Source organism: Molossus molossus, unplaced genomic scaffold (assembly GCF_014108415.1).
Source record: "Molossus molossus isolate mMolMol1 unplaced genomic scaffold, mMolMol1.p scaffold_m16_p_22, whole genome shotgun sequence".
NCBI lineage: Eukaryota > Metazoa > Chordata > Mammalia > Chiroptera > Molossidae > Molossus > Molossus molossus.
Genome location: NW_023425358.1, coordinates 16,778,651 through 16,793,004, shown reverse-complemented (window position 1 = coordinate 16,793,004; position 14,354 = coordinate 16,778,651). Strand labels below are relative to the sequence as shown.

The following is a 14,354-nucleotide window of genomic DNA, read 5'->3' as shown; positions in this document are numbered from 1 at the left end:
CTGAGCTCTCGTCTTTTTTATGGGCTTTTCCATCTTGAAGTGTTGGTTTTATGTAACTGTGTGGAATTGTCTTTTCTTTTGTGGCTTGTAGAAAGCACTGCAGGGAGTATCATAACAGCCAAGAATGACAGCATTCCTTAGCCTCCCAGCAGCTCACAGCCTGTGCTCAGCCTCCCACATATGCTGTCCCCTTTATATAGAGGAGAGAACTGAAGCCCAGGGAGTGTAAGTAACTTGCCCAAAGCACACAGCCAGGAAGAGGCAGGATTCTCTTGTCATTCCTGGGCCTCCTGTGCCTGCTCTCTGGTGGGCCCTTCTACCCCAAGACAAGCAGCCAGGTGACATGTGGCCAAGTTAGGACTAGATACAAACTTCTGCTTGGGGTGCCAGTTCTGCACCCACCGGCTGCACCCATGTAAACTCAGTGTCCAGCACCTCCTCTGAGGCCCACTGGGCACTCATTTTCCAAACCCTGCCTGAGCTCAGCAGAGTGGCACCATGGCAAAGAGCAAGGACAGATATTCATGCTTGGGCCTCGCTCCAACCCTTCCAAGCCTCAGGCTTGTCATCAAACAGCAGGTGCTGTTGTTGCCACCTTCAGGCAGCAGGCTCACGTCTGGAAACCTTTCAGGGAAATTTCTAGACCCAAAGAGGTTTTAGGACTCATGGCTGGACTGGTCTTCTGTCCTGTCCTTTCAGGCCTGGAGCACCACAGTCCTTTGAGGGGCTGGGCAGGGTCTGTGGCTGGAGGAGAAGGATGATGACCCAGAGCCACAGGGCTTGTCCAGGGCCTGATTCAGGTCCATCCAGCTTAGCCAGATGGCCGCATATAGCACATGCTAGGTCTCCTCCCAGCAGCTTACAGAGAAGGGACAGTGTTCTGCATGAAAAGCAAGGCAGCTGAGGGACCTGGGGCTCGCACTCTTTCTGTTGCCTCATGAGCATCTCTCTGACCCTGAAACACTGCTCAGGGACAGGCTGTTGATCAGTGCCTCTGAGTGGCCTGTCCGTATTTGCACCATAACCTATTTAGTTATTCCTGCAACTAAAGGATGATTAGGTTATTTATAATTTCTCACTGTGGTACTAATGCCTCATTTGGGCATCTTTCAAGAGCTGTGGCTCCTAGCTGTCTTAGAAACCAGTTCATCTCCTTCCGGCTGGCAGTGTTAGATACCCTGCCCTGTCGGAGCACCTAGGCCCCCACTCTAGCTGTCTCCCGCAGGACGAGAAGGAGCGCATCGAAGCCCTGGGAGGCTTTGTGTCTCACATGGACTGCTGGAGAGTCAACGGAACCCTGGCCGTCTCCAGAGCCATTGGTAAGGAGGTGAAGGGTGGGGAAGAAAGGCCATTCAGGGCTCAGGCCTCTGGACCCAGCTGGTAGGACAGTGTCATGTGCTGAAAAAGTACCTGTCGTTAATAGGGATGTGTTATCAATCAGATTGTTATGGGCCCAGCATGCTTCCGCTGCGCCACTCTGTCAATCAGATTGTTAAAGGAATTTGGAGAGTGCAGGCACAGACATCTCACACAGATAATTGTGGTTCAAGTTATATGTCATTGTCTCTCTCTTTTTTTTTGTTATTCCTCACCCAAGGATATTTTTTCCATTGATTGGTTTTTAGAGAGTGGAAGGGAATGAGGGGTGGGAGAGAGAGAAACTTAGATATGAGAAAGACACATTGATTGGTTGCCTCCCACATGTGCCCGACAGGGGCCAGGAATTGAACCTGCAACACAGGTGCATGCCCTTAACTGTGAATTGAACCCACGGCTCTTTAGTCCAAGGGCCGACGCTCCAACCAATGAGCAACCCACGTCAGGGCATGTCTTTTATTTTTTCTTTATTGGTTTCTTAGAGAGAGGAAGTGGGAGAGAGAGAGAGAGATAGAAACATCGATGAGAAAGAACATCGATTGGCCGCCTCCTGCATGCCCCCCAGTGGGGATTGGGCCCACAACCTGGGCATGTGTCCTGACTGGGAATCGAACCAGCGACCTCTTGGTGCATATGTCAGCGCTCAACCACTGAGCCACACCAACTGGACCCAGGGCATGTCTTTATTTCTTTGTTGAAACACTTCCTCAGATAAGTCTATAGGGAAACCCTTGGTTAGCTGGGAGATAAGCTTTAAATTTCTGTGAGTGAGTTTTATATCTCTCATTCATGCTGATGATTCTTTTTTTCTGTCTTTTAAAATCTGAAGCAGCTCTGGCCAGCTTGGCTCAGCAGTTAGAGTGTCGGCCTGCGGTCCAGAGAGACGCGGGTTAGGTTCCCCCTAAGGGCGCGTACCTCAGTTGCAATTTGTCTTCTCGACCCTGGTTGGTCGTGCAGGTGGCAGCCACTCAATGTGTCTCTTTCATGTCGATGTTTCTCTCTCTCTCTTTTCCTCTCTCTCCCTCCCACTCTATCTGAACAAAAAATGGAAAAATGTCCTACGGTGAGGATAAGTAAAAAAATAAAATCTGAAGCTAGCCCTGGCCAGTTTTGCTCAGCGGTTAGAGCATCACCCTGGGTTCGGTCCAGAGAGACCTGGGTTCGGTTCCTGCTAAGGACGTGTACCTCGGTTGCAGTTTGTCCCCAGCCCTGGTTGGATCGTGCAGGTGGTAACCACTCGTGTCCCTTTTACATCAGTGTTTCTCCTCTCACTCTCTCTCTCTTCCTCTCTCTCCCTCCCACTTTATCTGAACAAAAAATGGGAAAATATCCTGGCGTGAGGATAAAACAGAAAAAAATCTGAAGTCAAAGCAGCCCCCCACCTGCCTCATTCTATTTTCTCAGCATCCTGTCACTGCCACGCCTTAGTCTGGGGCTCAACAGCCACATCTCTTCTTCAGATACTTAAGAATCACCCCCTTCCTATGATAGGACATCTGTTCCTCCAGCCTCCTGAAATGTCTGACCTTCTTGCCAGACATGTTGCCTTCTTTTTTTTTTTAAATTTTTTTTCCTTTATTAATTTTAGAGAGAGAAGAAGGGAGAGAGAGATAGAAACATCGATGAGCCCTGGCCAGTTTTGCTCAGTGGTTAGAGCGTTGGCCTGTGGTCCAGAGAGACCCGGGTTCGGTTCCCGCTAAGGGCACGTACCTCGGTTGCAGTGTCCCCCGCCCTGGTTGGGTCGTACGGGTGGCAGCCACTCATTGTGTCCCTTTCACGTCGATGTTTCTCTCTCTTTCTCATCCTCCCACTCTATCTGAACAAAAAAATGGAAAAATGTCCTTGGGTGAGGATTAAAAAAAATTAAGAAACATCGATGAGAGAGAACAGGGATTGGCTGCCTCCTACACGCCCCGCACTGGGGATTGGGCCCACAACCTGGGCATGTGCCTTGACTGGGAATCGAACCAGCCAACTCTTGGTGCATGGGTCAGTGCTCAACCACTAAGCCACACCAGCCGGGTGTGTTGCCTTCTTTATAGCCTTTCTCCTTGTGTCTTCTGCCCTTGTGTCTCTGGACATACCAGGACAGGGAGGTGGGGACAGGCCTGTCCATGTGGAAGGGGGTGGGGGTTTTCTTCCGGGAGAGGGGAGCTCTGGGAAGCTCGGTGTTAGGAGTGACAGAGTCCAGAGTCTAGTTCACGCTCCTTGGGGAAGTGACTGTCAGGGCAAGAGCAGGAGGAGGGTGCCAGTGGAAGCTCTCGGGTCTGGGTGAGGTGTGAGCTGTAGAAACCAGGAGAAGAGGGGAGTTTCAGCTGCCTTTGGAGGTAAAGCCAGTTGGACTTGCTAACAGGTTAGATGGGGGGGTGAGAGAGAATTAAGAAACCCCCAGATTTGGACATAAGTACCTGGGAATGGTGATGCCATTTTCCAAGCTGAGGTGTGAGGGAGGAAAAACTAGCTTAGTTGCCTGTCAGGTGTCTGAGGGGAGCTGTCAGGAGCTCAGGAGGGCCAGAGCCAAGACCATAGCTCATGTGATGTCCTGGGCCGCTCACTCTGGGCCCTGTTCCATGGGGAGTGAGAAAGCTGTTTTGTGCAGCTGAACTCTGGCCCTGCTAAGTTCTGGGTCTTCCCTCAGGAACACCAAAATAAATCTGTCATATCCCCTCCACGTGAAGTTATCTTTTTACCCTGTGTCCTTGCCCGTGAGCATGGGTGTTGGAGGAGGGGTGGCCACAGTGAGGCCAGGCCTGGCAGGTGGACAGAGCTGCAGGCAGTCTGATCCTCTGACACAAGGCATTTCTCTCCCATCCTCAGGGGATGTCTGCCAGAAGCCCTACGTGTCTGGAGAGGCAGATGCAGCCTCCTGGGAGCTCACCGGCTCTGAAGACTACCTGCTGCTGGCTTGTGATGGCTTCTTTGACGTAGTTCCCCACCAGGAGGTGGCCGGCATTGTGCAGAGTCACCTGGTCAGGCAGCAGGGCAGCGGGCTGCGTGTAGCCGAGGAGCTTGTGGCTGCAGCCCGGGAGCGGGGCTCTCGTGACAACATTACGGTCATGGTGGTCTTCCTCAAGGACCCCCAAGACTTGCTGGAGGGTGAGGCCCAGGGGGCTGGGGATGCCCAGGCAGACAGGAAAAGCCAGGACTTCCCCTCTGACCTCTCGGAGCCAGAAAACAACACTCCATGGAAAAGCTAGGAGGTCCAGGCCCCTGGTGGTCCCCACCCTATGACCTTTCCCCTCAGATGCCTAAGGACGCAACAGGCAGCGGTGGGCAGGCTGGCGCCACCCAAGCAGTGCTTTTCTCTGGGATCCCCAGGCCCCTTATGGTGTTTGCATTGGCCCCTCCTGATGGCTGTGGAACTGCATGGGGCAGTGGGTGTCACACCTCGCTCATGACAGGTTGTAGAAGGAAGGAATCCTCCAAAGGAAGCCTTACCAAAGAGAAGATGACCCAGGAAGTGGACTGGCTCTTGCTCCCCATGGGGCAGGGGCGGAACCAGAGGCCACAGTCACTGACTGCAGCCAGACCAAAGACACCAGGCATGCGTGTGGGGCAGCAGGATGCTGTGTGTGGGACCCTTGGAGACAACCGGAGCCATGGTATTTGCAAGCACATCCTGGGTGCCCAGTGCAAGTTTCTCATCCATTCCTCATAGGCTGCAGCTGGGAAGGTTCTGCCTGCAGACGCACCTGGCGGGGCCTGGCTGACCAAGCTTACTTCCCAAACTGGAGAGGAACTGGGATCACATCTGCTGCGGTCGCCTCCCTGCATCATGGCATTGCTGACCTGTGATCCCTGGCCTCACTGGTCCCTCTCGTCCCCCGCACACCCAGGGAGGGGAAGCTCAGAGATGCCGCACTAGTCTTTGCGTTTTTTTGTTGCAGGGAAAAGACTAATGCAGAAGCAGTATTGCAGATTTCGTTTTTGTTCTGTCAGTGCCAAGGTGACCTGTTGTGTCAAATAACTTAAGCTGAGCTTAGCCTTTATTTTATTCCTTAGAAAACTTATGTATTGATTTCTTTTTAGGGGAAACTTCTTTTGCAGTATTACTGAATTTTTTTCTTGAATCAAGATTGAAACAAAAACCTTTCCAGGTAGTGTTAATAAGCCATTCAAGTGCCTTAAACGGTTTTTAGGGAAGGCTAGATCTGCAGGGCCTGTGATGGGTTCCAGTAGACATGTCTTAAGTTTCCACAAAAGCAGGATTTATCTTGTTACAGTGAATGCTTTAGGCTAGAATTCTTCCTGGAAGAGTTCTTCTGCCTCTTTGTGTTGTGCCATGACAGTCAGCAAGGTGGTCCCTAAGAGCATGGGCTGTGCCACGTGGCCCAGGCCAGACTGTACTACAGGAGCTCAGGATGGCCGTGGTCCCTGCCTGATCCCCACCTTCCTTGGCCCTGCCACTTGGTATCTGGCTGGACCCTAGACAGAGGACCTGAGCTCCATGAGCAGGCAGGTCCTTGCTGCTGTTTGGAATGTTACAGAATGACTTGTGTGTTGGTAGTTGGATTGGTTTCATTTGGAAACACACGTAAGAGGCTCTGGCAAGTCTGATGTAGCCTGTGGGTCTGTTTGGAGGCAGCAGGGATGTGGCTGGGAGTCTATCCCGCCCGCCTAGCAGCTGCCTCTCTTTCTGCCAAAAGCTGGCAGCCTCTGCTCTGTGGCCTTGCTCTGTCTGCCCCAAGCCTTGACTGCCTGTGAGAGAGCTCATTGGTGTCCCTTGCTGCCCTGGAAAAGTGAAGCTTAGGTGACTTCATTTGCTCACGTCAGGTGGGGCAATACAACTGCTGTATGGAGTTGAAGGTGGCAAGGATGGGTGAGGGCTCCAGGGGGAGGTCAGGCCAAGAGAGACGGGTGTCTGGCGGGTGGACCTGGCCTTGCAGTGCTGGGCAGGGCTGCTGCAGGCAGAGGCTGGCAAGTCTGGGAAGGGCAGTGGGTTGCTTAACGGAGCCTTCAGCAGAATGTTGCTACGAGGCAGGGCGGTGGGAGGAAGCTTGGTGCCAGGTTCCCAAGGCCCGAAGGTCCTGTAGAGGTGTTCTAAATCCACCCACAGCATCAGGGGCCCAGGAAGGCCTGTGCAGGGAGCCCCCTGATCCTAGTGGCATTGAGGGGAGTCCTGGAGAAGGAGCAGATGATGAGAGCCAACCCTCCTGAGGCAGTTGGGCTGTCTAGCAGGAAGGGAAGGAGCCTTGGGGACCCACCGCCTACATGCTTTGAGTGTACCCCCCACAGCAGGATGAAGACACTGAGGCCATGTGGTCAATGCCTTGCTTAGGGCCTCATGGTAAACGGCATCTTAAATATGGTCACTGCAATTCAGAGAATACTTGGCAGCCAACATGACCATGTGTTACCCCATTTAACTTGAAGGCCCCGTTGCCTTCTGAGGGCCAAAAGCATCAGCCCCTCTAACTCAAGGCTGGCAGCAGGCTGGCTATGGCCCCACCCTTCACTACCAGCCTGGCATCGTGAGGGCGTAACCTTAATGGAGGGAGGGAGCAATGGGCTTGTTTTTCTCTTTGCTAATCTTACTCCACTGATTGCTGCCAAGAGAGGAGCTTCACTGCGTGGAGTCTGGATTACACCAGTTGGTGGCCTGGTTTGTGCCCTGGTCTGAGGCTCCACCGAGACACTTCTCCAGGCTTGTCCTGATGCCTGTCCACCCCAGAGCCAGGTTGCTGGGGTCAAAGTCCCCCACACCCAGCAGAGACCCTTGCTGCCTGGTGTGGCCCTGTCAGCCCAGGGAGTCCTTGTTCTCCTGCTGCTTAGGGGCTGGCCTGTGCAAGCACCTAGGCACAGAGCAGGACTTTTCCATCTTGACTGGGCTGCACTGGGAGCCACTAGGCAGCCTCTGAGCACCCTGGTCCACTTCCTCAGGACACAGTCCCAAGAGGGCCCCTAGTCAAGACACTGGTCTGGAAACCTCAGTCCTCTTCTCAAGTCCCAGCTTTGCCGCTGGCTTATTGTGCAAGCTGAGTTAAGTCTCCCGTTGCACTTCCCTGGGCCTCAGTTTCCCCTTTGTAGGGCACAGTGTTGCACTGAACCTGCAGCAGCTCCTGGAATTCTGGAGGTGCAGGGGGCAAGCCCAGCACATCCTGGGGAGATGCTGCCAGTGCTGAGGGCCCTTCCCCCACTGCCAGCAGGCAGGGTGAATAAGTATTACTAGTGTCTATTCTTGAAATTAAGTGGGTTGGAAAAGAATTGAGCTACTGATGCTAGCGCCTTATATGGAATACAAAAGCTGGAGAATTCCAGCCCTGCTTTTACAGGTAGAGCTGATCCTGAGCCAGCAGAGGTGGGAGGGCCTGGGAGAGGGGCAGGCACAGCTGGGCTCCCTGTGGCCTCTAGTCAACCCACTGAAATCCTGAGGCGAATGCATGGCTTCCCCAGTCCAGCCTGTGCTCAGCATCCAGGACTGGGAAATGGGTGTTTTAGGGAGAGAGCAACAGGGTGCAGGTTCCAGGGAGAAGCACAGGCCCACTGAGGTCCTGGGTCAGCTTTTGGCCGCCCCCTATCTTTGACCACAGTCCTGTCACCTGTCCTCCCTGGGCCTGCACATAGTCCCTGGCCTCGCCCCTTCCCCACCTACCTCAGCAGTATTCCCAGGGTCCAAGGTACCCCTAGGCCTGGCCCCCACACCAACTAAACAGAAACCAGGTGGGCTTAGGCAAAATAAGCCATTTGGTTTGATTCTGCCCATAGCCCAAAGAGGGCAGCCCTGGGGGCCTGTGCTTTACCAAGGCCCCACAGCTATGCCAAATCTGCCAAGCTTTGCCATTCATGCACTGTGCCAGCCTTGCCAAGGGTTTATCTGTGTGTTTCAGTGAGGTTCCTGGGAGTTAGGTTTTTTTTTGGGGGGGGGGTTCCCAAGACAGGATAGCTGTTTTCCCTGATTGTAGGAACACGTCCCAGGGTGAGAGGTTAGAAAGGCAGTCTCCTCCCAGGGCTGCTGTGCTCAAGTGTCAATAAACCACAAGTTCTGAAACCTGTCTTGATTCCTGAATTCTGCCTTCTCTCACCTCTGAATTCCTGGTTCCCCTGGATGTCCAGGGTGTTTAGAAGTTTCTGGGGTACAGGAGGAACATCTACAAATCATGCAGGAGGAGCAGATGAATTCTGGAGGGAGCTCTACTGGCTCACAGCCCCTCCAGCCATCCTGCTCAGCCTGGTTCACATCCCTAGGCTCCCAGCCCACCCCTTCCAGCAGCAGGAAGTCATGTTCACTGTGAGCATGTGCAGGGGTTACAGGAGAGAGGCAAGGCCCCTGGTGAGCCCACAGGAGTCCTTGGTATCCCTGGACCACTGAGGATGGAGGAACTGCCCATGCAACACTCAGCTAGGAGAGCAGGTCAGCAGCCCAGTGGGAGGTTCTTCCTTGTGCTCCTGGCTGCATTCAGATCTCCAGGGAACATGGACAACATCAAAAATGCCTCCTCCATGCAGAAGCGGCTGAGCCAGGGCCCCAAAATACTGCCTGAACTCCCCAGAACAGAGGGGTAGCTTGTGCTTTCAGGTTAGTTGGGGCAGCTAGCCAGGGGTTGCTGCATTGCTCCCTCCCTGTTAGCCCCTGCCCCAGGTCCACGCTCCTTGCCCTTGGAACCCTCTTGTCTGCTTTCAGGCCTGTTGGCCTCATTTCTCCTACTCCTTCCCAAATCACCCCTGAGAGCTTTCAGTGCCCCCTCCTGCTCCAGGCAGCCTGGGCAGTGGTTTCCTACCTTTCAGACTACACTGCAAGGGAGATAGCTTGATTTCTCCATCCTATCACTGAGGAGGAGTTGGGGCTTCCAATCAGGCCCTGCCCTCCCTTCCCCCAGTCCCACCTACTCACCCATCTGCCGTCCCCCTCCGCCTCCTTCAAAGCTCCTGCACAATCTGCCTGACAGATCCTGGGCTTTAAGTATATGCTGTCTCGATTGTTCCCCTAATGAGTTGCCTCGTGTCTGAATCTCATCACTACAACCAGATGGTGGTTCTGCACTTCTCCCCAACCCCCCTAGCCTGAGCTTGGAGCTCAGGAGAGCATTCTCTCTGGGGCCACTGGCTGGGGGCAGAGGGAAGCCTGAAGGACTGAGTAAGCAGGGGCTGAGTGGCCCCTGCTGGTCTAGGCCATCATGGTGGCAGGTGGGAGTGGAGGCCCTGGACATCAACCAGGCTCTCTGCCTGCAGGGAGGCAGATCTGCACCCAGGAGTCATGTCTGGAATAGGGTCTGCCTCAGGGAGGGCTGGGACCTGGGGCTGTGGGTACAGTCTCAAGAAGCTAGCCAGGTTCCCTAAGGTCAGGGCTTGGGGTGGGGGTGGGGGACAGAGGTAGGAAGCCTGGCTGGGAAAGCTGATGACTAGCCCACCCCCAGAGTTGCCTTCAGAGGGCCCTGATGGCCCCCCAGCTGCCTCTTCTGGTCTTGCACTGCCCCCACTGTCCTCAGGCTGGTCTAGGGCAGAGGCAGGTTCTGAACCAGTCAAGAACAGGGACTCACACATGTCATCTTGGGTCTGCTTCCTGGGGTTGGGCTGGGGGAGTCCTCCACATCTGGGCACCCAAGACGAAGGAGTGGGCATGGCCTCCTCAAAGGAGCTTTGAGGATTGCTCCAATCCCAGGAAAGGGTCCTCCACAGGTGCCAGCTCTGGGCACAGCACAGAGGCTCCACTGCCCACCATAAGCAGGCCCCTCTTTAGACCACTGTCTTAGTCATTCTGGCTATGGGAGGGAGACCTCCTCCTCCCCACCTCTCTCTTTTCCTCCTCCTTGCCCCCTCCACCCTCATCCTTAAATTATAAAAGCAATATGACAACATGACAAAACTTGGAAAAAAAGAAAAAAGGCAAAACAAGATTTGACTTTGGATATAGAACAAAATAACCACACAAGCAAATAACCAAGGTAAGTGTTAAGAAATATAGTTTAAAAACTAAAACTTCTTGAAATGAAAGGCACCTGTTGCCCAGAGAGAGTAAAATAATGTCAAGATGATGAAGATGACAAATATAAGAGCTATATATTTTAGAATCAGAACTATACCTATTTCATTGGCCAAAAAGCAGGCTGCAGTTTGGTACATTTAATAAAACTTCATGAAACCGGTTCTCAGCAGCTGCAGCTACCTTCCAGGAGGTCTGGGCCTCAGCAGGAGAACATTCTCCTTTCACAACAGCCTCTCTTCACCTCCAGGCTCAGCCACGGTGACTGACACAAGCTTCCCACCTCTGCTGCATGCCCTCCATCTCTCCATGCCTGATCTCCACAGTACAGCACACCTGGGCTGGTTCCTCCATTTTTAAAATACAAAGTAGTTGACAAATACGTTGAGAATCTATGTCATAGATCAGATATGAAGCATAATAATTACAGACCCACCAATCAACCTCAAAACATCGTTTTGCCAACAATGTGTGCCTTAAGAGAGCCCACCTTCTGTGTCATCTTTAAAGATGATATCTTTATAGATTTTTCCCATGTATATCTCCCTATGTATGGTTATTTTTGCTTGTATTTTTATTTCACTTTATTTTGTATTGAGTTGAAGTATATAGCATAGTGGTTAGATAGTCATGTATTTGACACAGTGTTCCCCTCAATATTTCCAGTACCCCAACTGATGCCGTACATAGTTTTTGCAATATTATTGACCATATTCCCTGTGCTTTACCTAAACCCCACGATTCTTTTGTAACTACCAATTTGTACTTCTTAATCCCTTCACCTCTTTCACCTAGTCCCCCAATCCCACCCCCCTCTGGCAACCACTAGTTTGCTCTCTATGAGTCTATTGCAATTTTGTTTATTTATTTTGTTCTTTACATTCCACATGTAAGTGAAATCATCTGGTATTTTTCTTTCTCTGACACTTATTTCACTTAGCATAATACCCTCTGGCTCTATCATTCTGTCACAAATGGTAAGATTTCATTCTTTTATGTGGCCGAGTAATGTTCCACTGTATGTATGTACCACAGTTTTTTATCTACTTTTCTATTTTGTTTGTTTATTTGTTTTGTTAATTCTTATCCAAGGTTTTTTTGTTTTGTTTTGTTTTTAGAAAGAGTTGAAGGGAGGGGAGCGAGGGAGAGAGAAAGAAAGAGAGAGAGAGAGAGAGAGAAAGAGAGAGAGAGAAACAGTGATGTAAGAGAGACACATCCCTGAATGGGCCAGGGATTGAACCTGCAACCCAGGCATGTTCCCTTAACTAGGAATTGAACCTGTGACCCTTTGGTGCATGGACCAACATTCTAACCACTGAACAACACTGGCCAGGGCCATCCTTTTACTTTTAACTTCTTTGTGTCCCTATGTCTAATTGAATATCTTATAGGATTCATAAAGATGGGTCATGTTTTTTAATCTATTCTGCCAATATCAGTCTTTTAATATGAGTTTAATCCATTTATATTTATTGTGTTTAGTGGTGAAGTATTTATATTTTTCCACTTAGCTCTTTGTTTTCACATGTCTTTTTTTTGTATTTTTGTTACAGATGTTTCTCCTTTTTTACCCTATTGACACCCTCCTCCCCATCCCCCCACCCCATCCCCAGCTTTGTTGTCCATGTCCATTGGTTATGTGTACATTTTCTGCATGTCTTTTATGTTTTTTATTCCTCAATGCCCCTCCCCCCCCCGTTATGGCCTCTTTATTTTTTAATTTAGTTGATTTTTTGGTAATGTACCATTTTGATTCCCTTCTTCTTTCCTTACATATATTTTTATTTCCTTGGTGAAAATTACAATTAACATCTTAAACCTATAATAATTAGAATAAAATAATTACAACAATTATAAATGTTTATAATTTAAAACAATTATAAAATAAAATAAGATTTAATTATACCAACTTATTTTCAATAGTATATGTGTTATATTATATCACCATTCCTCCTCTTCTATATTTTTGAGATTACTTATATACTGTATACCTATTTAAAAGAAAAAAAAATTTTTTTTTATCCTCACCAGAGGACATTTTTTGCATTTATCTTCAGATAGAGCAGGAGGGAGAGAGAGAGAAACATTGATGTGAGAGAGACACATGGACTGGTTGCCACCCACACGACCCCAACCGGAGCCGGGGACAAACTGCAACCAAGGTACATGGCCTTAGTGGAAACCAAACTCGGTACTCTCCGGTCCGCGGGCTGATGCTCTAACTGCTGAGCCAAATCGGCCAGGGCATATTCGGGACATTATTATTTTTATTTTTTTGCAGCACATGCCCCTAGCAGGAACCGAACCCAGGACTCTGGTACGCAGGCCGATGTTCAACTGCTGAACCAAACTGGCCAGGGTATATACTGTATGCCTATTAACATAAATTTGTAGTTATTGCTTTATACATTTACCTTTTAACTCATACAAGAAAAAGAGAAGTTATATACCAAACCAAAAGTACAATAATATTAGGCTTTATATTTATCAGTGTTCTTTAATTTTTTTTTTTATTGAACAAAAAATGGAAAAATGTCCTCGGGTGAGGATAAAATAATAATAATAATAAATATATATATATTTTTTTTTAAATTCTCACCCGAGGATATTTTTCCAAATATCTTCAGATAGAGTGGGAGGGGAGGGAGGGGAAGAGAGAGAGAGAGAGAGAGAGAGAGAGAGAGAATCATCAATGTGAGAGAGACACATCAATTGGCTGTCTCCAATTGGCTGTCTCCCTTAGGACCCTGACCAGGGCCAGGGACAAACCGCAACCAAGGTACCTGCTTTTGGCTGGAATTGAAACTGCGACCCTTTGCTCCGCGGACCAACACTCCAACCACTGAACCAAACCGGCCAGGGCTCTTTAAATTTTATGTCTTCAAGTACCTATTCAGTGTCTTCATTTCAACCCAAAGGACTCCCTTTAGCATTTATTTTAGGATAGATCTACTGGTAATGAACTCCAGCCTTTGTTTCTCTTGAAATATCTTTTTTCTCCTTCTTCTTTAAGGATTATTTTTCTGGATATATAGAATTTTTAGTTAGCAAATTTTTCTTTCAGGGCTTTACATTTGTCATTTCATGGCCTTATTTATTTATTTTTTTTCTTTATTGATTTTAGAGAGAGAGAAAGGGAGAGGGAGAGAGAGATAGAAACATCAATGAGAAAGAACATCAACTGGCCGCCTCCTGCATATCCCCCACTGGGGATTTGGCCCTGAACCTGGGCATGTGCCCTGACTGGGAATTGAACCTCGACCTCCTGGTGCATGGGTTGATGCTCAACCACTGAGCCATAGCAGCCGGACGATGGCCTTCTGACCTCCATGATTTCAGATGAGGAATCGGGTGTTGATCTTATCGAGAAAAGCTTGCACATAACCAATCGCTTCTCTCTTGCTTTTAAGAAATTTCTTTCCACAGTTTGAATATAATGTGTCTCAGTGTCCATCTCTTTGAGTTTATTCTGCTTGGCATTTGTTGAGCTTCTTGAATGTGTATATTCATGTCTTTCATCAGATTTGGGAAGTTTTCAGCCATTATTCCTCAAATATTTGTACTGTCCCTTTCTCTCTCTCTTTCCTCCTCCTTGGGTTCCTAGAATGCATGTTTGTATATTTGATGGTATCTCTACAAGTCTCTAAATCTGTTTATTTTTCTTTATTCTTTTTTATTTCTGCTCCTTAGACGAGGTACTTTCACATATTTACTGATCTTTTCCTGTGCCTGCTCACATCTGTTCTTAAATCATTGTAGTTTTCAATTCCAGAATTTCTGTTTGGTTCCTTTCTATAATTTCTATCTCTTTATTAATATTACCATTTTGTTCAGACATCATGTTCCTAATTTCTTCTACTTGTTTATGGTTTCCTTTAGCTCACTAAACATAGTTAAGACAGTTGATTTAATGTTTTTGACTTATAATTCCATTGTCTGGGCTTTCTTGGGGATTGTTTCTGTCAAGTTATTTTTTCCTGTGAATGGGCCATTTGACTGTTTCTCTGTATGTTTTGTATTTTATTGTTGTTGTTGTTCAAAACTGGACATTCTGAGT

General features: G+C 49.1%; 1 protein-coding gene across 2 annotated transcripts in view; it reads left to right on the top strand.

Moving 5' to 3' along the window:
* PPM1F (protein phosphatase, Mg2+/Mn2+ dependent 1F) overlaps window positions 1-8,358 on the top strand; it is a 30,658-nt gene extending 22,300 nt beyond the window's left edge. For both annotated transcript variants that reach the window (XM_036276724.1, XM_036276725.1), the window contains exons 7-8: window positions 1,226-1,319; window positions 4,195-8,358. In XM_036276724.1, coding sequence (XP_036132617.1) covers window positions 1,226-1,319; window positions 4,195-4,574 — 474 coding nt within the window. In that variant the 3' untranslated portion in view covers window positions 4,575-8,358. The remainder of the gene's footprint in view (window positions 1-1,225; window positions 1,320-4,194) is intronic.
* The last annotated feature ends 5,996 nt before the right edge of the window (window positions 8,359-14,354 follow it).